Source organism: Hylobates moloch, unplaced genomic scaffold (genome assembly GCF_009828535.3).
Source record: "Hylobates moloch isolate HMO894 unplaced genomic scaffold, HMol_V3 SCAFFOLD_4, whole genome shotgun sequence".
NCBI lineage: Eukaryota > Metazoa > Chordata > Mammalia > Primates > Hylobatidae > Hylobates > Hylobates moloch.
This window is the reverse complement of record NW_026652279.1, coordinates 163,423,879-163,450,933: the sequence shown is the minus strand read 5'-3', so window position 1 is coordinate 163,450,933 and position 27,055 is coordinate 163,423,879. Positions and strand designations below refer to the sequence as shown.

The 27,055-nt window shown below is 37.2% G+C and overlaps 1 protein-coding gene across 1 annotated transcript in view; it reads right to left on the bottom strand.

Annotated features, from left to right (window-relative positions):
- TPP2 (tripeptidyl peptidase 2) overlaps window positions 1-27,055 on the bottom strand; it is an 84,882-nt gene that overhangs the window by 33,038 nt on the left and 24,789 nt on the right. The window contains exons 2-16 of the mRNA XM_058438172.1: window positions 26,605-26,729; window positions 22,433-22,596; window positions 18,649-18,803; window positions 17,886-17,962; window positions 16,235-16,362; window positions 15,661-15,760; window positions 11,779-11,927; window positions 10,087-10,202; window positions 9,400-9,568; window positions 8,556-8,713; window positions 7,490-7,566; window positions 5,427-5,533; window positions 2,499-2,653; window positions 1,203-1,319; window positions 866-966 (exon numbers count right to left, since the gene is read on the bottom strand). Of these exons, the coding sequence (XP_058294155.1) occupies window positions 866-966; window positions 1,203-1,319; window positions 2,499-2,653; window positions 5,427-5,533; window positions 7,490-7,566; window positions 8,556-8,713; window positions 9,400-9,568; window positions 10,087-10,202; window positions 11,779-11,927; window positions 15,661-15,760; window positions 16,235-16,362; window positions 17,886-17,962; window positions 18,649-18,803; window positions 22,433-22,596; window positions 26,605-26,729 (1,898 nt within the window). The remainder of the gene's footprint in view (window positions 1-865; window positions 967-1,202; window positions 1,320-2,498; window positions 2,654-5,426; window positions 5,534-7,489; window positions 7,567-8,555; window positions 8,714-9,399; window positions 9,569-10,086; window positions 10,203-11,778; window positions 11,928-15,660; window positions 15,761-16,234; window positions 16,363-17,885; window positions 17,963-18,648; window positions 18,804-22,432; window positions 22,597-26,604; window positions 26,730-27,055) is intronic.

Sequence of the window (27,055 nt, the reverse complement as noted above, 5' to 3'; positions counted from 1 at the left end):
ATGGCAGGGGCCACACTCAGCCCTCCTCCTGGCCGAGGGAATGGTATTTCATATTTTTAGTAGTCCTCTGAAGGAAGTTGCTAATGTACAGATTTTATAAAGGAGAAAACTGACACTGAAGAGTAAGTTTTAAATATAGTTTAAAATGTCAGTGAAACATAATCTACTCCTCTAAATTTAGCTCCAATTTTTTAGATTTAGGAAGAAAACATCAGGATAAGTTGGATATATCTTCAAAAGCTGGATGTTTTAATTTTTACTGATAATTCTAGGAAGCAGTATATCTTAGACATTACCGTGTCACTGACTATTGTCCCTAATTGGTTATTTTAATGTACTTAAGACTAGGCTTCATGCCGATGAGTTAAGGTCAGATTAAACAAAAGAAACCAGGTATCTTTATAACACAGTGAGTATGTGAACACAGTTGTCAAGGTGCCCTGCTTTTGTAAGGGGAACTGCTGAGGCACAAACAGCAGGCTACAGTACTTAAGTTTCTACCATTCAATAAACAGTTTCTAACAGTATTGCAGTTTCTAAAAATGATTGCATTAGGATTCACAAAATAATATCAGAGAGAATGTTAACTTGCTATTTTACAGCAAGAAATAAAAAGGTTAATGTCCACCGATCCTAACTAGTCATGACTGGGATCGGCCATCCACCATCCTTGACTTTGCTGGTCAGGTGGGACAGTGAAGCTAGAAGCTGATACTGGGGCTGCCTTGCAGAGATCTGCAAGGATAAAATTCTCACCTCTAGCATGCAGGTGGATTACAAAAAAAAAAGGCCCTTTTTGAAGAGTGTAAGAGATCCCCCCCAATCTATATTCAATATTTGTAGTTCCTAAAACATTGAATGATACCGTAGTGTTTGGACCCAGTTCTTCAAAGTTATGCAGGGAGCCAGATCTTCGTATTTCAAGGAGGACTGAACATCAAAACGGTTGATTCCTTCCGATGCATGCTACAAAGGATATTTGTCAAATTACTTTCTCAAACTTTACTAAAAATAAGCAATATTTTGTACCTAAAATAAATGTGTCCAATATAAAGTTTATAAGTACCCACACACAAACCTACTGCTATCTTCAGAACCACAGGTAATTTCCCCTCATTAAAGTTTAAATCTAACCAATGAAATTACTCTCCAGTAACACAAGTAACTGACATTAAAAATCATGAAAATGTTGTGGAACTTACAATGTTTAACTGAGGAGCAGTACACACTATCCCATGGAAAGAAATGGTATAATCAATGTTGACATCACTGAGACTTGCCCACCAACGAGCAATGCAAAATTCAATTGCTTTTCCACCCTGCAAATAAAAGTAAATAAAATATATCTTTCTTATTTTTCTCAAATTACAGAATATAAATACTAGCTGTTTCAGAGCAATTCTATGTTTTCAAACTTTTCCTGTTTGTAGTAAGAAAACTCAAAAATTTTAACAGCTATGCTGAGTTAGACAAATCATTTGCAGAGATATGATGCAAGTATTTAAATATACATAGTTATTTACTCATAACCCTATGCTGCTTGTCATAAAAGATCCTAGGCAGCTTCTGAAAGCACATATAATAAAGCAAATGTGATTTTATTATTTCGAAGTGAAATAAAAAATTAGGACCAAAAGAAAAATACTCAAGTATAACGACACAAGAAAGATACTTCAACTTTGTAAGGCATACTCAATAGGCACAATTGAGTTTGGGCTCACAGCTGCCTGGCAACCAAAACAAAATGACATTATGGTCATTTACATCTTTCTCCCTATTAAAAAATAAAGATAAGAAAAGGAAGAAAAAAAAACCTGTTCTTAGCACTGAGTTTTAAAGTAAGTTTTCTAGTAATCAGTGATTTAAACGTTTAAAAAGATGAAGCAACACTCATCCATGGAAGAACACAAATGAAAGTAACCAGAAACCAAGAGATACTGGGAAAATCCCAGAACCAACTGAAAACACAAAGGAGCGAGTTGAAGGAAGAACATCAGTACTTTCACCTTCTATGGAAGAAAGACTAGTCATCATTTCCAACACCACAGATAAGAATGCAGTGCTGCCATCATTTGAGATAACTTAGACATGAAGTAATAGCAGTTTTCCTATAATGCAAATTAGCCTCATAGCTTAACAACACAGCATTAGTAAAATAACTTAAGTGACATGCAAACAAGTCTTAAAGAAATTAATCTATTGTACAACAAAGAATAATCTAAATCAGGGTCCTAACTACGAGGCACCAGAATCTACCAGACTAGTATGTTTCTTTGACTAAACTATTCAAGAATTACAGCGATAATTACCTCCAATTTGATTTCAAGTACCCTAATTAGATTTTCTATCTTTCTACTTCAGTTTTTTTGGCATTAAAAAAATATATAATCCCAACGTGCTAAATACAAACTATAAAATCAAATGCAAATACTTAGTCTTAGCCCATACCAAAAAGGCAAATAAATTGTTTCAGGATTATAAACTGTAATTAAACTTACTAGGACAGGAAAAGCTTCAGTCAGTGTTCCTTTCTCTGGAAGAGAACAAAACTTATAGAATTCATGGCTTCGATATGCTCTTTGCTTCACAAGCTGGACCGCATGTAGAACAAACTTTGCTGACACCTCAGAAGAACACGAACACACTGTCACTTCTAAAATAAGAAAGAAGCAAAGCTTTAAACTTATAAGACCTAAAATTGACATAAAGTGGCTTTAATAATGCCCACTTAGGGAGTAATTCCCATGTAGGGACATAATAGGGATCAAAAATAAAATGATATACTCAATTCTCCATAAAAACAAAGAATCAACAAAATATTAATAAAGTTAGAAGACTAGAAGATTTTCTATGGCAAAGAAAGAAACTCATATTAAAATGAACCACCACCATGATACTGCAAACACCTGGAAACAGCAAGCTGTCCAAAGATGCATACACAATTATACTAATCGGGTACCTTTTAAAATCCCTCCTTGTTTTAGCTGAAAACCAATCAATTCCAGATAAAGTAAGGAAGGTTATATTTTTGGAAACCTCTATTTGTTATCATGCCTCAATTCCTCATTGAAAACTTTTCCTAATCTCTCTTCTTGGTCTACTTGTGTACTGTGTGCTTCTACAAAGCCTGGCAGGACTACACATGCTTAACTTCACTCTGAGCCAGCGCTGGAGGTAAGCCAAGATCACCACAATGCCAGATTGGTAGCTTTTCTAAAGAACACCCAAGCTAATTCAAGGGAACTGAAGCAAGGCGCAATCCCATGGCTCACAAAACCAAGTGCGCACAGAGCTCTCAGAACCTAGTCAGTTGCTAAGAATACAAAATCTAGTGTTATGACAATATTTCTAATTATTTGAAATAAAACTAAGACTGTTAAATGCTCTTAACTACTTGCATTCTAGATCATTTGATAATTTTTATTTAAAAAAACAAATTCTTTTCAATACCAACCTAAACCAATCATAAATCAGTGCCATTTATCACTAAAATACCCAGTTCAGTATTAATCAACCATAGATTTGTATTTTTTAATTTACCAGTGCACATTTTACCAGAGCCTGGAGCTCTACAACTCCAAGGGGCCCTATGAAAATGGTACCCCAGAAATGTTGAACACAGCAACTCTGACTCCACCCCCTAGAAGTACTGTCAAGTGTGAGCATAATCCCAATGAAGACAAGCTATGTACCAAGTACTATAAAATCCCTAATCCTTACAACAGACTAACAACTATATTTATAGCTGAAACAGAAGTTCAGAAAATTTAGAAACCTACCCCCAGGTAACCATTAGTGTATGGCAGAGTGTGGATCCAAACCCAGACTTCTCAATTTCCAAAACCTGTGGCCTTGCTGCTACTCTGTGCTGCCTCCTTCTAATCCAGTTCTCTTAACTGCAATATCTTGGACTAGATGCTCTTAAGGCCTCTGGAAGCAGGGTCCTTGTCTAAGTAGCTCACCACCTTAGCCTACTGAAAAGGGCCTGGCACACAGATGGTACAGAAAAATATGCTTAATGAATGAGTCTAGTACAACCCCTGATTATCCTCAGAAGCCTCTCAGTGCTGCAATAGCTCCATTATAACCCAGTGTGCAAATTAACAGGCTATATTGGGCGCTGTTCAATTCACTGCTTTAGCTCTCAGCTTTTGCTATTATTTTGCCTTTACCTAATTACATAAAACAAGAAAAGTCTTGTATTTCCTGTGATACCAGGTGACAAATAGATGGACAGCATACAGATAGATGACCAGAAGATGGTATGGGGAACCAAATGCAACCAGTTATTCCCAAACCAGGTCATACATGTGTGTTTTCAGTATTTCATTTTCAATAAAGTCTCAGATGTAAATATATCTGTACTTTCATACAAGTGCAAAAAACACACTCCTAAGTAAAATACAAGCCATTTTTACTAATGATACCTATCTACCTTATAGGGTTCTGATGGGACTAGACAAGATAATCTCTGTAAAGTGCTTAGCAGAGGGGACAAATCCAAGAAGTATCAACAATGCTGGCTACTAATTTAAATTGGGTGACGCTTTCTTGACTGCCCATATTTGCTTCCTTCTATCAATGGGAGTGAGCTCTGACAACTGACATACCCCTCCACACTGACTGCTAAATGGTTAATTTAGGACACACAACTTGTGAAGGAAAATATGGTATACCCACAGCTCTTGTATAAAAGAATGACATGAGCACTCTCACAGGACTGTACATGTTAACTCAAGAGCTTTGTGTTAGGCAATCATTTACTCTCAAAATTTCAGAGACACTGAAGTGAAAATCTTTTATAAACAGAGCTTCAAAGATTAAAGCTCTACTTCTAAAATTCTGAGAGTTTAACAGTTTGAGGTCTAAGCAACAGCTGCATTGTTCAAACTGATTTGTAGGATTTCAAAAATTAGGCCGGGCACGGTGGCTCATGCCTGTAATCCCAGCACTTTGGGAGGACGAGGCGAGTATATCATGAGGTCAAGAGATTGAGACCATCCTAGCCAACATGGTGAAACCTCGTCTCCACTAAAAATACAAAAATTAGCCTGGCCTGATGGCACACGCCTGTTAGTCCAAGCTACTTGGGAGGCTGAGGAAGGAGAATCGTTTGAACTGGGGAGGTGGAGGTTGCAGTGAGCCAAGATCGTGCCACTGCACTCCAGCCTGGCAACAGAGTGAGACTCTGTCTCCAAAAAAAAAAAAAAAAAAAAAATTATTACCAGATAAGGCATTATTCTAAACTAAGCTCAAACCTTAAATATTAAAAACATCTTAAGATGCCTTAATTTCCTGTATGGGCCAATGCAAAATAGTACTAGATCTTAAAAACGTTTTGAACTTTACAGAAAGTCTAAGGTACAGCTAGAGTCATTAGAATGTAAACAGAGATAAGTGGTCACGCAGATTTTAATTTTACCTACCAGCCCATGTTGCACCCTCAGGAACCTCAATAAAATGCCTTCGAATTTGACCAGGTTTAAAGTGTACATCTGTAAAGGCTAGATCATAATGTGATGATTCATTTACTCTGAAAATTAATAAAAATAATTAAACGTATATATTTATTATAAGACCACAGATACTCTAGATTTTAATGGATAAATGCAAAATAACAATTCATTGGAAATAAACACAGGGACTTGGAAGCTGGTTACAAAACAGTACGTACAACATTATTCAATTTTTACAGTAGGTTAGCAGAGATAACCTCTGAATAGCAGCGTATAGATGATTCTACTTTTTGTCTATTTTATGACTTGTAAGATACATTCACACACACTATTAAAAAAGCATTCTCTTTTTTGTTAAAGGCATTCTACAACATTCACAGAATTTTCCAATTACCAGATTCCAAACTACAGTGAGTCCTAGATATTAAAATCAATGATAAAGTTTTATGTCACTGGTATTATAGCTATGAGACTGGTGTTAAATTAAGCTCCTCCTGTAGCTTCCAAACACTCCCATGATGTAAAATAGTAAAGAAAGGCAAACTACTTTCAAAGCATTTTTGTAAGAAATCAATGAAATAAAGTTCAAATGTGTAACTACCCACCACGGAAACAAATTTTATGCTAGAGACAAATTCTTGTCAGTAGGACAAACAGTTAAATGAGTGCCTACTACATATGAGGCCCTGTTATTAGGAGCTAGAAACCTAACAAAGAAGAAAATATGATTCTTTAACCTAGACAATCTAGCATGGAGAGAATCATCATCAGAGACATTTAACATAAGATGCTCCAGATAGACAGGAAGAGTTAGGGAGCCTGGGAAGCTTCCTGAAGGAGATCGCGTGGCAGCTGACTCCTGAAGGTCTTACACATTACCTTGTCTAAATTACTACTGGACTTCAAGGGGATATACAGCTGAGAATTTAACCGTTGCACAATTTTTCCACATGTATACCACTTTTTAAATTTATTCTCCTCACTTTCATCCTATGTTTCTCATGGGCTGAGATCTACTGCACACTTAATATTTACCAGAGTAACAGAACTGTTAGTTTAGAATTTCCACTTGGTTTCCAGTACTCTCACAATCCCAATCTCACCTTCATCCACTAGATAATTTATTTTATACATCCTGTATAACAGTAGTCCCTGTGCCTTCAGAGGGCTCACAGTCAAAGAGTGTAAGTTAAATAAAAAATTACAACATATTGGCTAAAGTCTGTCCAGGGGCATGTAAAATGTGCCACGAAGCAGAAAGAAGGGACTCCCTTCACTCAGGGATGACCAGGAATGCACCTGGTCATTAACTGAAGAGACAGGAAATTGAAACCAAGTTATCAGCTGTGCACATGCACAAATCCTGAGAATCCTGGAGTGCCAAAATCAGTGAGCTGGCCAAAATGTGTAATTTGGTGTATGGAATGACAGGAAACACTGGCTAGGGCTATAATTGTGAGGGAGCATTGTTTGCTATTTTAAGGAGCTTGAACTTGATCTTTGGAGGTGCCACTGATATATTTTAAGCAGGAAGTAATATAATCTGCTGATTTTTCCTTGGTTCCAGAGGAATAAGATGGAAAGTTAAGAGTTTCTTAACTTCTGTTCCTACGGTAGATAACTAGAAAAGTGGAAGCATTAAGAGAAGAGAGAAAATCCCAAACATGACAGAGACAAAAAGGGCAGGAACAAAGGGGAGTGAAGTAACATTGTCAAATACTGCAGTGGGATCAGGTCAGACGAGCCTGAGTTATCCTCTGAACTGGGCAATGGAGAGCTCAGAGTGACTCTGGTGGAAATAGTTTTGATGCAGAGGCAGGGCAGATGCCAGGTGCCATCAGTTACTCTCAGAGCGCACAAGAGACAGCATGGCTGACTACATGACACCTAAAAATGCTAGCTGGGAGCAGAACTAAGACAAAATCCCCATCACCTGGTTCTGTATTAGTGATCCTTTAAAAGTCCACAAGACTCCATGAATAGCCATTAAAACCTTAGATGTAACAGTAAGCTGTGAGTAACCTGTTACTTACTTTGCTGCTATAACTGCAGTGATAGGAACTCTGAAGAGCGGACCTGCGTTAGGGGATGCTATATCATAGCCACATACCTTGAAAAAAGAATTGGTAAGTTTCAATATCCATAAACAAATGTTTACAAGAGGGGGGAAAGGTCTAAACTATTGACAGAATAAATCAATCTACTCTTAATCAAGGTCTTAACCACAGGTTGACACCAATTTCCAGACACTAGGTCACATAATTAATAGCAAACAGCCCAAACAAATGTATAGCAATATTTGACTAGTTCAAATGGGAAAATGAGACGTCAGGTACAAAATAAGTGCATTTTAATTACTCCCAACTGAAAATTAGCTCAAACTAGTACTACAGACAACTTTAGATGTGGAGATACTGTTGTGATACTATTCTATGCCTGGTTTACAACTATTTGTTTAACAGATGCTTTCTTCATCTGAATACTAAAAAGTATAACTGGCTGGGTGTGGTGGTTCACACCTGTAATCCCAATGCTCTGGGAGGCCAAGGCAGGAGGATCACTTGAGGCCAAGAGTTCAAGACAAGCCTGGGCAACATAGAGAGATCCTGTCTCTACAAAAATAAAAAAATTTAGCCAGGCTTGGTGGTGCATGCCACTAGTCCTAGCTACTCAGGAGGCTAAGGTGTGAGGATCACTTGAGCCCAAGAGTTCAAGGCTGCAGTGAACTATGATCACACCACTGTACTCCAGCCTGGGCAACAGAGTAACAAGTCTCTTAAAACAACAACAAGAAGTAGTAACTGCAGCTTTGTTTAGCTGACAAAAGAAAACACCAGTTAGAGGGAGATCTAATTGAAAGGTTCTGCTGTACCTCTTCTTTCCTTTTATTTATTCATACAAGGACAAAATATGATTCTTTAGAAACTTCACTGCTTAAATGAATATAGACACACCAGAAGAACTGCACAATCTGGCAGATGGATAGGTCTAGTTATTTCTTAGCAAGAAAGTAATACATTGCAAATATACTTTGGATTTTTTTTAACGTTTTAAACATTTTAAAGGGTGAAGAAAGTAAAAATGAAGATACATCAATACCTCTGTATAATGCAATCCTTCTCTTAGGCCCCTGGGATCCACACGTATGTTTATGTGTCTACATTGATTCATGAGTTCCAAATGGCTGGGACACTGAACCCAAGATGAATTTGAAGTCAGAGCTAAATGAAGCTGAAGGGATATTTTTTCAGAGTTTTCTGGCACGAAAAAGACCAAAAATTAAAGATGAGTATTTTTTTCCTTTTTTCCATTTAAAAATGTTATATCTTTCCAAAAAAATTTAGCGACTTAGTTTGGTTGGCTGTAAAATGCATCCAAAACACAGCTTAAATAAAACAGTCAAATAATCTTCCTTACAATTTAGATTACTCATGATGCATTTATACTTTCACCAAGCACTGGTATGATCTTAAAGAGTTTAAGTGAATGGTTTCATTACTACACACAGGTCATAGTAATCAACTGAAATGAAGACAGCCAGATAATAGTGATGATTATTTTTGTTCACACCTAATCGAGCTGCAGTTCTCCTAGACTGCTTCTACTTTTCATTCTTCAACTGAAAGCTCTGTCTTATACCTAAGTAGGTAAAGTGGAAAAGAAATTTGATATTTTATTATCCACAATTTAATAAAGCTGTGGGTCACTGAGGCTCATTCTACTGTTTTCCCTGGTAGTTTAAGATGCTAACTAAATTGCCATTGTACAAGGACCCCAAATTGCTCTAATATTTTCTCTTACGACTATAAGATTTAAAATAATCATACTGTCAATTCATGTATTCTCTCCATAACACTGGCCCAAACGGCAATTCTTTATTATGATACCACTCATTCAAATAGCAAATGGGAATACGTCAGCTTACTGCCAGCCTATTACTGACCTGTGTTCTCTGGAAATACAGGTTCAATGCCAACACCATGATCTGAAGGTGCAGCCACCTGAACAGGATCTCGGAGGTAGATGCCACGGTTATTTCCAACAGTAACAGTAAAACCTAATTTATTAGCAAATGATGTATTCTGAACGAGGTAGTCATAGGCTTTATCAACCTAGTGAAAAGAATATACATGGTAAGATATAAATGGTTGGGTCAAAAAATTATTTTGTTGCAAATCACCAATCAATTTTATTTCAGTTGTAAAACAAAAAGTTAGTGGCTATATTCACTTCTCAAAACTACCTAGTACCTCAACTAAGAGGACAATTCTACATTTTTAGAAACAATACCAGTCACATCTTCCACTCCACTCTATTCACACTGTTATTCTCAAGTGACCAAATTTAGGAACTAATCCCTAGGCCGTTATGATTGGCCAGTTTTTGACCTCGATTTCTTTGAATTTCTAACCTCTACATGGCATCCATCTATTACATTTCTTGATCTTAGTGCAACAAATTTGTCTTAACTACAAAATTTGTTTATCCTTTTTGCTTATAGTTCTATGGCCATATAATCCATAATTCAGATATACTGAATCATTGTTATAAAACAAAATATTACCCAATAATATCTAAGATATTATCTCAATGATGCTTTACAACCCATTTTTCATATAGGCAACATTACCTGAATAATACCATGTCCTTGAGCAAATACTTCTATATTGTCAGCCTTCACTGCAGTGTTTTCTAGAGCTCTTCTGACTGAATGAACTGTGTAGTCAATGTTATTAGCTTTCAGACCTAAAATTAAGAAACAAAAACGGGTAGTGTAGCACTCACTATCTGAAACCTTAGCCTCCCACCAGTATGATTGATCACCTGTAGACTCTCTGGTTTTAATGTCTTGTGTTCTAACACTCATTTAAAAATTTTTTTTGAAGACCTGAACTAAACAGTCTGACTCAAACTGCTTGCATTATATGAAGGCTTCATTCCACAAAAATCACTGTGTTCTCATTATGTGGTGGGCAGAGACTCTGGTGTGGGTTTTGTGGCGTAATATAAATGTACAAAGCAGATACCTAAAAGCATGTGAATGACATTTTCTTTAAAACACTGCTGGGTTAAACAAGATGGCTGTTGGTTGTGGTGTTCAACCCAACTGTATGTTATAAACCCCAGGGGAACTCAAGCAAAAAAGATGCTGAAGTCTCATGACAGACCAATTAAATCAGAACCTCTGAGGACTGTCCCAGAGATTGTCATGTATTAAACAACTCTCAGATGATTCTAGGGTACAGCCAGGTTGGGAATTACTGTTTTATGGGAAGACTATGGAGGCCACCAATTCGTAAGAGGAGTGCTGTATCATTCTTGTCCTCTCCAGAGCTCATCAAACACATAAACATTGATGATATTGTCAGACACAACACAAGCATGGAAACATTTTGAAGTTATAACAGCAAATCAAGGAAGTGACCAGTTTTGTGAGAATCCAAAAAAGGTGAAGCTCCATCAGAGGAATTGAAAGATGAGCCGCCTCTTAGAAAATGTACAGGAGTCTGCAAGGCCACGATGTGGCAGAAAGGACTTCAAGGCAGAGTCCAGTACACCCAAAGATGGAGGCCAAGAGGTCTTGAAATAACTGGTGAGGCTGAAGAGAACTAGAAAGAGGGTCATGTTAGGATCCATCCTAAGAGTGTGGGCTCAACCTAGAAAAGGACGTAGCACTTGAGAGTGGTACATCATCACAGGCTTATGCTGGTAGCACCAGTGTGGACAGGCCATGATGAGGAGATGTGGTGAGCAGAAGAAACTGTAGTGTGGGTCAGAAAAGGGGTGAAGAAAGGAGGCAGAGGAGAGACAACTTAAAGAGGGACGTTTCTGAGGAGGGAGCTTCACAGCAGCCTGGCTACCCTAAATCTGAGTCCTGGCTAAACCCAGTGCCACTCTATTTAATCCTGTGCATCCTCCGAGAAATCCTTCTCTTTCTACTTCATTTTGCTCACAGCATCCATTAACTTCTAACATGCAACATCTACAGTTTTTTTATTTTGTCCAAAGTCTGTTTATCTCAACTATAATACATATATAATGATATAAACTCCACATAGGCAGGTATTTTTGATGCTTTGTTCACTAATTTAGCCCCAGAGCTAAAATACTGCTTGACAGTTGTTAACAGCGGACAGCCAACAAATATACTACTGAATAAACACATATTCAAATTATCATTATCATATAAGTTATTCGTTACCTTAAACTCTACTTTGTGCCCAGGGAATTATCAATTCTACCACATGTTCTTACCACGAGAGCTTCAGAAAACAAAAATATCGGTCTGCAATAATATAAGGACAATAAGGAACACGCTTACCTGAAAGGATCAGGGCAATGCCTCCACATGCATTGGGGGAAGACATAGATGTTCCATTCATTAGCTGTGTCCCTCTCAGTGTCCAGTTAGGAACAGAAGCAATGGCTCCTCCTGGTGCACTGATACTCACACCAAGGGCCCCGTCAGCACTAAACGGAAAGCCATTGAAGTTTGCTTAGGATGGTGAAAGCTAAACATACATAGGCATTTTTAAGACGGCCACTGGTTAAATACAATAGTATAACACTATGTACTAACTGCACTCATTACAAATAATGACAAAGATATTATGAAAAATCAATGGGGGAAACACCCAGCATAGCCATTTTCCCATAGGCAGCATTTATTTTTTCCTTGGAAGTGTACAGAAATGTCTGTGTGTAATATACGTATCTGGGCATGTGTGACAGGCCATAGTGTCAGGTATATTTAGAGAGAGAAAATAAATGTCACTGTTCTGACTCTTTGATGAATGTACTTCTTTCTTATCTGTAATAAGAAACTTTCCTTCTGTTTAAGGTCTAATATGGCACTGTACAATAGAAATATAATGTGGGCCATATAAATTAACATTTTCTATAAGCCACACTTAAAAAAAGCTAACAAGACATTAATGCAATTAATTTTAATATGTTTAACTAGACATAGCAAAAATATTAGCATTTCAACATGTAATTAATAGATAAAAAGAAAAATGAATTAGTTTACATTTTTTTTGTACCAAGTCTTTGAAATTTGGTGTACATTTTATACTTACAGCACATCTTAACGCAGACTAACCTCACGTCCCTGACTGCTGCCATACTGGACAGCTCAAGTCTAACAGGACTGCCCAGCTGAGGGCTTCAACCAAGCAAAGTCTGATGAATTAAAGCCCTTAGAATTCATAACCACATTATCATCCAACAAAGCTCTGTCCTCTGCCCCAAGTAAAGAAGGAATGGCACAGAATAGCACACTACTTCCACCTCCCTGGCAAAGTGGCCATACATTCCCCACAGAGGCTGCCAGACTCTCCTTATACCATTCTCCCAACTGAGTGATCTATTTTTACTCTTGGGTAGAAACATTAGAGCAATTTGGCTTTACATTTTTATAGAGAACTGAAAGCAATACATATATATTCCTCTTGAAATGGGCTGACGGCACCTCTTTTAGGAAATATCTTAGAGCAATTATTATTTGGTAAATATCTGTTGACCTGTAAAGATGTTCACAATGTAATACTGAATGACAAGTAGGCTACAAAAGTGCCTGAACAGTGTCATCTCCCACTAATTCACGGGAGAATGACCAAAAGGATGTTCATCAATACGTCACCTGTACATATCACAGATAACAAGGTTTAGGGTGATTTTCTACAGTCTTGTTTGCACTATATTGCCTAATGGTGTTCAGAATGAGCATTGGTATTTGATAGCATTGGAAAAAATAACTGGAAAGAGTCATGAATTCTGACTACTTATTGCTCTTTATTAATTTTCCACTAGCCTGTTAAAGTAGTAAATGATAAAGCATTTCTAGGTGTTTAAATCAGTATTCTAAAAATGAGTCTTAGTTGGGCTTGGTGGCTCACACCTGTAATTCCAGCATTTTGGGAGGCCGAGGTGGGCAGATCACGAGGTCAGGAGTTCAAGACCAGCCTGGCCAACATGGTGAAACCCCATCTCTACTAAAAGTACAAAAATTAACCCGGTGTGGTGGTGAGTGCCTGTAATTCCAGCTACTTGGGAGGCTGAGGCAGGAGAATTGGTTGAACCTGAGAGGTGGAGGTTGTAGTGAGCCAAGATCATGCCACTGCACTCCAGTCTGGGTGACAGAGCAAGACTCTGTTTCAGGAAAGAAAAAAAAAAAAAGTCTTACGAAACGGAAATGTTTCCTTAAAATTAAAAAAAAAGCCAATAATATTTTTCTTCTCAATTACAATATATAATAAAACTTCACGACCTGTTTATGTAGCTGTGATTACATGCACCCACCACCATGCCCAGCTAAATTTTATATTTTTAGTAGAGATGGGATTTCACCACGTTGGCCAGGCTGGTCTTGAACTCCTGACCTCAAGTGATTCACCTACCTTGGCCTCCCAAAGTGGTGTGGTGGGATTACAGGCGTGAGCCACTGCACCCAGTCCAGACATCTGATAATACGTCTTTAAGAAATATGCCACACGTGCAAATGCCTGGAAGTCAGTAGATGCTGTGTGTCTCAGTCAATGCTGATGCAGAGGCAGCGTTTTTTCAAAGATTACAGAACATGCTCTGTTCAGTGACCATTAGTCAATGTTTCATATTTTGTACCATCTAATGTAATAATTAAAGCAAATTATTTCTAATATTTCATGTTTATGAAAAATGAAACAAATTCAATTCTTAGAACATCTGGTTTGTGAATCAGTATCTACTTTAATCAAAGCTTCCCCCATAATTCATGAACTCCTTGGTGTTTTCTTAAAATAATTCTTTAAATGCTCTATGGCGAGTATCAGCAAAGGCTGGTTTAAACATTCTCTAATACTTTGTTTTTACATTGACAATAAGATAAAACTTAAAATTCCAAACTCAGTTTTAGAAGAGAATAAGTTTAATAATTTTACACTTTTATTAACTGAACATAAAACACATCAAGCTTTGCTGACTTTTGGCTTTTCTCCTAAGCCACTCTTATTGAGTGTCTTTAGCTGGGCTGGCAGGGGCAGTCTACAATGACAGTGCAAAGCAAAGCTTTCTGATCCATGTGGATGTCCACGGCCTGGTTGTTTTCAATGACATTTTATAATAAGCTACTAAGTTTATTTTTTAAAGAGGAAATCACCTAGAGAAAATGAGGAAGATATCTGTAACTCAAAGAATATAACATTACTGCATCTCACCTGAGCACAATCAATTTTTCTACTCTTATCTTCCAATATTCCCCACTAATCTTATACTTCAAACATACTCAGTTACTAGTTATGTCCTCAAAAAACTTTACACTAAAACCTGCTCATCTTTAGGTTCATGTTATTCTTGGAATATAGAACTCCTTTCTTCTGTCTCTCAACATCCTACCCATCCTTTAAGGCCAACTTCAATACCATCTCCTCCATGAAGGGTTCAAGTGATTGCTCCCACCTCTGGAGTCCCATCATACTAAAATGGTATTTGAAACTCAGATCACAAACTGTTCGTTTATGCCTTGCCCACTGTAGGCACTAAGGTATTTGCTAAACTAAATTCAAAGTCTATTCTTTTTATAAATTAACTCCAAAGAGATGAATTAAAATAGGCTTTATTTTTCAGAAGGTGCATGTACCTGTTGATGGTATAAATTAGGACTTAATATACCTCTTGAGAAAATCAGTTCACAGAATCAGATAAATGTAGTTCAGGGGGCTTCAGGGAACCAAAAGAGATAAACTTCATTTCTCAATCAGAACTTGTTTACTTTTGGATCTCACCCAAAATTGCTCAAAGTAAGTTATAACTTCAAAAACATGAGCCACAGGTATGTGGGCCCTATGACTGTGATGCTTTATAAAAGCTTAGGGCTTTCATTTCACCAAAGTTCAAATGTCAAAAATTATTTAAAACAAGGCCATCACTACTATATAAAGATATCCAAGTCTCTACTTTTTCTTTAGATTCTTATAAATGAAGAATTATGGACATAGGAATAAGAATTTATACTCAGAATAGTGATGTTCTCCATGTAACAATGAAACTATTTCATTTATTTTAATTATCTGTCCCTGAGATGAGACTGTTAATCAAAATGAAAATACTGAAAAAAAGTAAAAACCAACAGAAAAAAACTGGCAAACTCATCTAAAACTCTGCCCTTCTCAACAATGTAAAGTTTAACCAAATATATGTAATGGTCCCGTGTTCTACCTGCACCTACCTAGGTCCTCTAGAAGACCAAGTATATTGATTTGCAGGTAATTTCTCTCTCAGTGAATACTCAGCAACCATCATATCAGGAGAAACATAAGCACCAACACCTGTGGGATGGATTTAATCATTAAGAAAAGAAAACAAATGGGGATCCTGATTCTAAATCCACTGTTCGCTTGAGTAAACTGCCTAATCTCTCAACACCAGTCCTCGCTCTAATACAATGGAAGAATAAAATTTAATAAGGAAACAAGGAAAGTCTACTATGTACCAGACATTTTACTAAGAACTTTGCTTTTGGATACAAAATACCTATCTCCCAGGATTATTTTACAGACTAAATATGTTAATGCACCTAAAAGCATGCATGTGTATTTCTATGAAACCACTTATTTCAGTCCACTTTAAATTACAGTCAGTTCTAGATGTGCTGGTTCCCCTACTAGACTGTAAGTTTCCTGAGGACACACTTAAGGTGTACAGTGTCTTACATGTAGCAGAGATACAGGTAACATTTCATTAACTATTGTTTTTTGTTTGCTTGTTTCTAAACAAATCTATTTCTAAAACAGGAAACTAACCTATCACACTTGATGTAGTTCCACCTGGACAACCAACTGTAGACAGGCATGGACCATTATTTCCAGCACTTGAAACATAAACTATATTATGCTTCCATACTGCTTCATTAATTACTTCACAAATTCTCCTGAAAAAGAGAGAATTCCTTTGAACATATAATCGGCCTCTATTCCCAAAGTGTATATAGTACCAAAACCTTGTTTAAATATATGGTTACATAAATTTTTGTACATCCACCCTTGGTGGAACATGATACAGCCATTCTAAGTGATATACCCTACTTGGGCTTTAGGGTAGGGAAGCAGTTATAAGGCCAAATTAAATGTGGGAAAAATGCTAGATGCAAAACAATATATATGAAAATATACCACAAGGTAGTAAAATATTAGTAGTGACTCGGGCAATAGATGGTTCTATTTCCATCCCCCAGTTAACATAGTCCTGAAGACACACCTCAGAAGATTTGTACATACAATTATGAGTAGAAATTGACCAAAAGAACCAGTATCTTTTGTGGCAAAGGTAACTAAGGCACTAGGAAGAACTTAAGAGCAAGATTTTAAAGTGTAAGAAACCTGCTTAGAACTTGACAGCAAACAAGAAAAATTTACTGACATTAAGTAAAGGAGATGAGGTTATACCATGAAGAAAAAAATGAAGTTAACATTAAAAAGGTACACAGCCATGCACAGGGCCCTTCAAAGTTGTAACTGTGAGTATCTGAGAAAGGCAATAATATTAGCGAAAGAGGACTTCAAGAGGATGAAAGTTAAAGTAGAGAAAGAAATACGCTTAAGTAAAATAAAGAAGTGAGAGAAGCAGGAAGAATGAAATGACTCATGATAACAGGGTGCATGTTACAAGGACCGTAAAGTGATGTCTCAAAAACCAGATGATAGCTTGGTGATGGGAATAGGGGAGAGATGATCAATAAGTAAATATTCAAGGTAATTTCAAATAGGTACTACTATGAAGAGAAAAAGGAAGGTAACATTAGGTCAAGGCCATGACACTGGATTCGGCAGCAAAAAGACAATGAAGGCAACAAGGAAGGAGGGGAGTGGGGGTGCATCCTAGACACACTAGAATGGATTGAGGAGATGTGAAAACTGACCGAGTTAGTGAATATATGCAACCAACAGTAAGTTTTGCAGATGAGATGCAAGTCACTAAAGAGAATAGCAAAATTTCAGAAAGTCTGGGGGTCTGTTGGGTATGTACATACAACTGAGGATGGCTTCAGAGTGCTTGTGGAACTAGTAATTATAATGATAGACAGACTGTCAGATCTAAATTGCCTGGGAAGAGAAGTGAGGATGCAGTGCATCTGACAGTGAAAAAACACCAGAGGAGTCTGTGGGTTGCATATCTCAGAAGAACTGTGAGGGAGACCTAACCAAGGAAGAGCCACAAAGGACAGCATAGGAATGCTCAGGGTTGAGACTTCAGGCATGGTGCAGTGAATGGCATTAACATCATCACAGATGTGACCACAGGAATGGGGGCATGAGGCCTACAAGACACACAGTTATCATTTAACCACTGCAACTGTTCTTTCTTCCACTGTGACATTCAATCCACTTATGAAAAACATCTAATACTCTTCACTAGCTAAGGTTCTATAGCTAACAACTGTCAAGGAACACTCACCCAGAATTTGGCCAGTGAGTTGCTTCTCCGTAACTGTAGTTGACAAGGTCACACTTATGATTTATAACTTCTATCATCTATTAAAAAGATTAAGAGTCTAGTTTAGGCAGCAATTTACAGAAACAGATTAGCCAGTAAAATAAGGGCATATATATAATCCTATAGTTTCTTAGCCAATCATATTCTAATTTATAAGTTACCTCCAGGCATATCACCATATACCTGGACACATAAGCACATAAACACAAAAAGGTAGGAGGAGACACATAAAAAAGTAGTCATTAAAGAAAAAAAAAAAAACTAGCATTTCTAGAAAAGAGTGGGGTTAGAGGGGGAGAGAGGTAGAGGGAATGGAATGGTCCTTCCTAGGTTGAAAAATCACTAAAATTAAATATACTTTCCTACGTTAAAATGACGTACAGAATATTAGCCGAGGTTTTAAACTCCTCTTAGGCTGATGGAGAAAGCTGGCTAAGAGGCCATTCTTTTTAAGTATGTCAAAATTGCTTGTTAGGAGATTTGCTAGAAATGATGAATATGAAGTAAGTAATTCTTTCACAAAGGTTAGGCCAAATAACTTATCCTAATAATATTTAATAAAAATAATTTAGAAATAAATTAGTAAATATTTTTGCTTTGTTAAAGTCCTGTATACTATATATAGTTCAATGTATTCTTGGTAAACCAGGAGCACTTATAAACCTAAAAATATCCAAGATCATTAGTCATTAATCTTCTGAATCAACAACTCACAAACACTCACAGCTCTTATGAGGCCTGTGCCTGTTTCCATTGTGCTTAGTCTTGTATCACCAATCTTGATGGAAAGAATTTGAGCACCAGGAGCTACCCCATTCCGTTCAGGTTCTTCTGGAAAGTGTCCAGCAGCTATACTAGCTACATGTGTCCCATGAGCTCCTAGAGACACAAAGGTGGGGAAATGACAACACATTCTCATGGACTGAAAGTTTATTCAATTCAATTTGCATATTATTAATCATGATAAAAAGAATACACATTACTCTGCTACCTTGTTCATGGAGAGCAAAAACTCAAGTCACTAGGAAAAGTATTTGCAACATATATAGCTGACAAAGAGCTTATATCTGGAATATATGAAAATCTTTCAAATTCACAATAAAAAAAGGGAGAATCCCCCCTTCAAACATTTGAAAAAGCATTTTATAAAAGAAGATACTCAAAGGGCAAATAAACACACGAAAAGATGTTTAATTTCATTCGTCATCTGGGAAATGCAAATTAAGCCACAAAAAGATGCTTCTACATACCTTTTAGAATTGCCAAAATGTTAAAGGCTGACAAAGCAAGTGTGGATGGAAGTACATACCATACACTGCTGGCTGGAGTGAAAGCTGAACACTGCCACAGCCTATGAACCAGCCATCCTACCTCTAGCTACACACAATACCAAAATGTGTGCACATGTAACTAAGACACCCACAAAAATGTTCACGGCAGCACTGTTTATAAAATTCAAAAACTTAAAAACAACCACAAGATTAATAGTAAATAGTTACATGTACATCAATTCATAGAACTGACAATTATACAGCAATAAATATAAACTACTACTATGTACTCTGAGATAAAGCTCACAAAAATAAGGCTGAACTAAAGAAGTCACATACAAAAATGGATATTGAATTTTCATATAAACTGAAACTGCCACTATTTTATCATTTCCAATCACAAAAACAGCAACATCATATGGTCCAAACTGATGTGGCAATGGAGATCAGGATAGTAGTTAACTGTAGGAGGTGGGAGGTACGTTACTGATTAGGAAGGGGCATGATAGGAGTTTCATTATGTTCTATTTCTTGACCTGAGTTGTAGTTACAAACAAGTGTCCACTTTGTGGTAATTCAAAGAGTTGTACAACTTGTGATTTGTATCTGTTTTTGTACATGTTATATATAAAGTAATACTAAAACAAAAAACTAGCCTTTTAGTGAAAAAGTTTCTTAAAAGACATGAATATAGAGAAATATCCCACTACTCTCAGAAAAACAATAATACAAGCACAATGATAAATGACAACTGGCACTGGGCCTTAATGTTTGGGGACTACAGTGTGTTGGAGCTCGGGGAGAAGTAGGCAGGCATCTCTAGGTGGCTTTGAACAGGGTCTGCAGCAATGCTGAGACTCCCCTGCTCTGGCCAGCTGTTGTCATGCAAGAAAACATTCACCCAGTGTTGTGGATTCTGGCTTTCTTATTTCTTCCCCCAGATAAAATTGGGAAAGCATAATTTTAATGTGATTTTTTTCCTCCAAAACACCTTACACCAGTTAGAATGATCACTATTAAGACTGACCACGGCAAGTGTTGCTGAGGATATAGAGCACCTGGAATTCTCATACACCGCAGTGGAAGTGAAAAGGGTACAGCCTCTTTAGGTAACAGCTTGGATATTTCTTAAACAGTTAAGTGGCCGGGCGTGGTGGCTCACACCTATAATCTCAGCACTTTGGGAGGCCGAGGCGGGTGGATCACGAGGTCAGGAGTTTGATACCAGCCTGGCCAACATGGGGAAACCCCGTCTATACTAAAAATACAAAAACTAGCCAGGTGTGGTGGTACGTCCCAGCTACCCAGGAGGCTGAGGCAGGAGAATCACTTGAACCTGGGAGGCGGAGGCGGAGGCTGCAGTGAGCTGAGATCGTGCCAACTGTACTCCAGCCTGGGCGACAGAGCGAGACTCTGTCTCAAAAAAAAAAAAAAAAGTTAAGTACATATTTACCATATCCAACTGGTTCTCTCAGCTATTAGCCCCAAAATAAATAAAAATATATGTCGACAGATACCAAAACAATCTAAATGTCCATCAATGGGAAGCTAGATAAACAAACTGTGGTGTAGCTATATAAAGAACTATTACTCAGAAATAAAGAGCCAACTTTATAATCATAACATTAATGAATCTCAGAATCATTATGCTGAGTGAAGGAAAGAAAACCGTATGTTTTATTCCACTTACATAAAATTCTGGAAAGTGTGAAATAATCTGGAGTGACAGAAAACAGATCAGTGGTTCCCTGGGATGTGGGTGGAGAAAGGCTGGATAATAAAGAGAGCAAACTTTTGGGGATAAAGAGTATGTTCATTACCTTGATTGTGGTGGTTTCCTGGATATATTGATATATTTACATAAAAGCTTATCAAATTATGTATATGTATGTATGTGAAGTTTTTGTACTTAAGCTATACCTCAATGAACTGGGAGGTAGGAGGGTAGGAGGGGGACGTTAAAGAGTTAAAGTCATCCCACTTCATTCTCCTTTCTCCCCCAACCCAGGGAGGGAGAATTCCCCCCAGAAGTAGCCACCATCCTGGAGCTGGTGTGCATAATCTTTCCATCTATATATTTAACATTTTCACCATATAAACACACATATCCATAAACACTGCATAGTACTATTCGGCATGTTTTAGAGTTTTACATGTTTCATCATCAATACATATTTTTTCAATATAATTTATGTATTAGGGGTTTATACACACAGCATTTTGATTGCTATATAATACATTCAGCCCTCTGTATCCACAGGTTCTGCACCAACTAGATGCAATTTAACCACAGATCAAAAATATAATTATTAAAAAATTATAGTATAACAACTATTTATATAGCACTTACATACTATAAGGTATTAGAAGTCATGCAGAGATGCTGAAAGCATATGGGAGAGCATGTGTGTAGGTTATACACAAACACTATGTCATTTTATATCAGGTACTTGAGCATCTGAGGGACATTCCAGAACCAATCCCCCCAGATACCAAAGGATGACTGTATTTCATAGTAAGAATAACACACAGTTGTTTAAAAAATCTATTTTTTTGTTAATAGGTATTTAGTTTCCAATTTTTTTGAAATCACACAGTGCGCCGTAGTGAGGATTCTTTTATCTGATTCTCTGTACTCATGGGTGAATTTCTGAAGAGTTAAGATTTCGAGGCAAAATTGCTGTTCATGAGATAAATTCTATTGATGGATTTTGAGAGATGGGAGTTTTGCTCTTGTTGCCCAGGCTGGAGTGCAATGGCACGATCTCAGCTCACTGCAACCTCTGCCTCCTAGGTTCAAACGATTCTCCTGCCTCAGCCTCCTGAGTAGCTGGGATTTCAGGCATGTGCCACCATGCCCAGCTAATTTTGTATTTTTAGTATAGACGGGGTTTCTCCATGTTGGTCAGGCTGGTCACAAACTCCCAGCCTCAGGTGATCTGCCCACCTCGGCCTCCCAAGGTGCTAGGATCACAGGCATGAGCCACTGCACCTGGCCTATTGATGGATTTTCTGATGTTGGACCATGCTTATATTCTTGGACTGGATCCTACATGGTTATGACCTTAAAAAACAACATCTTGCAGGTAAATCAAATCACATTTATGATTCTGGACCTAGTCCTTTAGCTAGGATCTCTAGCTTAAAATTCTCTAGAAGGTTGCTGTGGGCTATCGCAATGTACCACTTTATCACCTCATAAATCTATATCTCATTGGTCAATCTGAAATGGGATACCTCCGCTGGTCACAATGGAGAGCAGGTTTCCATCATCGTATATATTAACGGAGTAATTCAACATCTCAGCTGTGCCAAAAGAGCCATATTCTTGGGCTTCTTTGTAGTTTCTCAACACGGTAGATTTACTCAAGTCCCCATCTTCATTAGAATCAATGCAGGCTCTATTAATTAAAAAGAAATGGAGACAGTAAAATTTATTTTCTTACCTTTCTAAAAATCATGTAACATAGTCTCTCCACTATTTTACTATACTACTACTTCTACCACAAGAAATATAAATATAATGACTGCCTGCTTTAGCCTGTTTCATAGAGTGGGCAGTAAGGATTAGGTAAGATAGCATACAGGAACCAGTTCTTAAATCACGCACAAAGTGCTTTAAAAATACTGTCCCTCACAAAACTCTAGGTTAAAAACCACCTGGACTCTTAAGAATTAGAGCTAAAACTTGGCTTAGAGTTTTAGAGCAGTTTAGGATAGTTCAGACACATGGCCTAGGTCTAACTTCCAGCTGCTTCTTTTAGTAATGGCTTCAAGAATCTAACAGCAAACTCTTTGAAACTAGGTGAATTTTACTGAGCTTCAGTCCTATAGTTATAACAGACTTAAATTTATTTCTCACAAAAAGCATTTTCTACATTATTTTATGGTTGTCTTCCTTCATGTTTTTTCCATTTTACTAACTAAAATAGTTTTTAAATTATATTCCAAACACTTTAGAACATAGCCTGATTAAAACAAAATATACTTAATATTCAAAAAGTCATAAATGAAATGAACATCATTAAAAGTTCAATATTATGTTTTTAGCTCTCAGTATGTTTTAAATGCAAGAACTGTATTTTAACAAGCTATGCAAGTCAGTCAAAATTGCCAAGTAAATTAATGGAAGCCTACTGGCAGAGCACAGAGAGATTTATCATAAATACTGAAGCATATTTCATTAACAAATTACAACACCTTGGAAAAAAGGATTCTTAAAAATTTGTTTTTACGCATGCCCTAATATGACTGATGTCATTTCAAATACAGAATATACCAAGGTATAGGAAACTAAACACTTATGGGGAAAATGAAGCAAAGAGCAAACAAGTCACATATTAAACAGAATCAGGCTTGAGATTAGTTGGTAAAGTGCATGTCACCAAATCTTCCATATGCTACAGAAAGTACCACTTGTCTCCCAAATGTATGCAATCGGCCAGCATCCATCCTGGAAGTCATCTACGAAGTCCTCCCTCTACCCTTCCCCCAGCCCATCTAATGGCACAGTCCCATCTCCATAATGTGTCCGCCTATTTCCACCGTCTCTTCCTTACCACTGTTGCCTGATGAGCTGATGGCCTGCTCTGCCCCTACATTTGACTCCTGCTTAAAACCTTCCATGTCTTCCAACGGCTCTTAACACTGAAACTCCAGGGCAAGGCCCCTAATAACCTTCTGCTCACCTCCTTCACCTCCTGCTCCCATCATATCCTCTGTGGCCACACCAAACTTCTCACAGTTCCTCCAACATCCTCCGGATCTTTCCCCCACCCTTTCTACCTCTCTGCTTAGTTTACTGTGATGATCCTTCAAGTCTCAATTTAAGATGTTATTAATACTTTTGGGAAATCTTTCTTGATGCTTCCTAGACTGGTTTAGACGTTCCCAACACTTGCTTCCATGGAGTCTAGAGTCCATGGAGTAGCTTCTATGGTGTCAACCTGGTACAAAGAAGGTACTCAATAACATCTGCCACATGATTAAAGAATTAACGAAATCATCATCCTTAACAACATTCTCACAGCAAATACAGTGACACATTCCACAGGTCAATTTCTTATAACCACCATCATTGGAGTGACTCAACAATACAACCAACACATCAAAACATAAATTATTACTGACTTCTCTAAATAACACGACAGAGGACAACTATGAATGCGGTGCAAGGTTATAACTTTCTGAAGGTCTAGCTGACTGAATTCAAGTAGTAGCTAGAATACAGAGAAAGGATATGAAAATGAGGCTCATACACAGAGCAGGGTACATGTAAGTGGGGAGGATGATGAGAAAAGGCTTTTGTTTTATGTATTTCTCCACATTTTCACATATCCCTCAATTTTCTATGGAAAGAATCTAGAGCTTTCATCAAGAATCTAAAAGGAAACATGACATAAGCAAGGTCAAAATCCACTGTAAAGAAATCAACTAATAGCTTCTCCTTTATGTAATCCTCTGTAAACACTGTTTCTCTCAACCAGTTTTTGTTCCATTTGGAGTGACAGTGAGTCTGAGGCTCTGCATCCTGACAGATGCTCAGAGCAGAGTCATCTGAGGCCACCCGTTAAGTGCAGAGATACACGCTTAACAATTAGCAGAAATGTGGCAGGGAGAGCACAGACTGGACATTTGTCATCAAACAAAACAAAACAAAAAACCCAAGGTACTTAAAGAATAGGTCACTTTCCCTCCCTTCAGAAATGGTTGGCATTTTTGAAATGTGAAATGAGAACATCTGCAGACAGGACTGGATTAACCTTATGTACCCTGGGATCTTCAAGGTTGTCTTCAAAAAATTTTGGATCTAACTCTGAGATCAAGGCCCTATAGGATATACTGTATTATGCAAAAAAGTGACATTATATCTAGTACCACCTGAAAGTATAATTATGCTATATTCATTTATTATAATAAAATGTTCTAAAATGTTATTGAGATTTCAGATTTTACTTCATTTAATGTTAGATTAAATTTCATTTCTAACTCAAAAGTTCTAAACAAAACTCTTAGAATAGTTGTCAACAAACCGCTACAAGTGAGTCACTTTATCAAGTACCTTGAAGACCAAGGAAACCTTGTGGAAACACACACTGGTACCCTGGACATCCTGACTCCGGATTCCTTTTCCTAGGACAAAGTAATCTGCGGTGTTTTCAGAATCTAGAGCAAACACTTTAAATGAAACCACCTATTGCCTCACTACTCAATCCCTGCTAATATTTTAGTATTTCTTTAAGTTCTTTTGTAGTATATACTTTCCTAAATATACTCTGTTTCGTATTTAGCATTTTCCTTGAATTTAACCTTGCCTCCTTTCAGACACTAAAACGCACCTAAAGCTTATCACTGAGTGTGACTGTATCATGTTACCCGAGATGGTGGATGTATCAAGGTTTATTATTCTGTATAAAGCCTCTGGAAAATAATTTTTCAAAACGTGTATGCATGTGCACACAACAAAACGACATATATGAATACACACAAAAGTGCATTAATATTTAATATCATCCAGATTGAAAGAGTTATGTGCAGTTATTTTATTAACACCATCATCCCCAAATTGAGCAGAAATTTCTGATTCATCTGAACATTGTATACGCCCTTGATGAAAGATGAGTTAGTACCTGCACACATGGGAGGAGAACCCTCCTTAAAGGAGTGCACAGTGAAGGTGAACAATTGTGAGAGCAATGAGGAAGCAGTCATGGCATGATCTGTATGTGCCCCACCTTGTGATGCAATTCTTTGCATATAAGCAGGGACGCAGACTACAAGTAATTCTTGACTACGAGTTTAAGAAATAGTCCCTGTTTTTTTTTTGCAGAAATCCTACAGCACACATATGGCTAAATATCTGTATTAACAATGTCTTCCTGTTTTCATGCAGACTAACCAACTCCAAGCAGCACATATGCAGTGTATAAGGCACTAAAAAAGAAACTGAAAAACGTACATGATGGGTAACTTAGCATAAATCGCATTATTACTATTATTAGTTTTAGTAATAGAAACAGCAGCAGCAATAGCATACATTGATTGCTTACTATATCTAGAAACATCAAATTTAATTTTCACAAAGCCCTGGAAGCAGCACTATCTCAATTAACAAATGAGGAAACATTTCCAAATATACGGATGGTCAACATCCTAATAAATTATTAATGAAATAAGTTTATTTAGTTTATTTAAATCAGATAAGTCAGGATTAGTGTTAACAATTATAACTAGAAGTTCAAGGGGCTTGTCCAAAACTACCTAGATGCCAATTTGGCCCTCAAATGATTTTGCTGAGTGATATCATCATGAATAAACCAAAATTCTGTGCAGCTCTGAGCATTTAATGTTTTTCAGAGTAGAAAAGAAAATATTTGTAAATGAAGATCTATAAAATACATGAAGTTTACCTCCAAACTTCGCCATCATGCCATACCAAGCAGTCATATACAGGGCCAGGATCGCTGTATTTCTTCTCAAAAGAATTTAGCAATTCCACTTGACTTTGAAGTTCCTCCTTGATTAGTTTATTTGCCTAGTCAGTTGGAAAACTGATTAACATTAGTACATTCTGTCCTTCTGAAAGCTGTATTAACATACAGCCAAAGATACAATGTTAATCCACCGTAAAATTATTTTACCCTGAAAACATGTAAGAAAATGTTGTTCTATCTATGCAACTTGTCATTCAATTCAATGAAACAGATATCCATTAATGCAGTAAAGATCTAAAAAATAGTTATTTTACTCAATCTCATTTATTCACTCACGAGGCCTGCTTTGGGAAATACACTGTGCTACACGCTGGTGATTGCATTTAGCCAAGATATGTTTGTTACATATTTGTCATCTAACTCATTT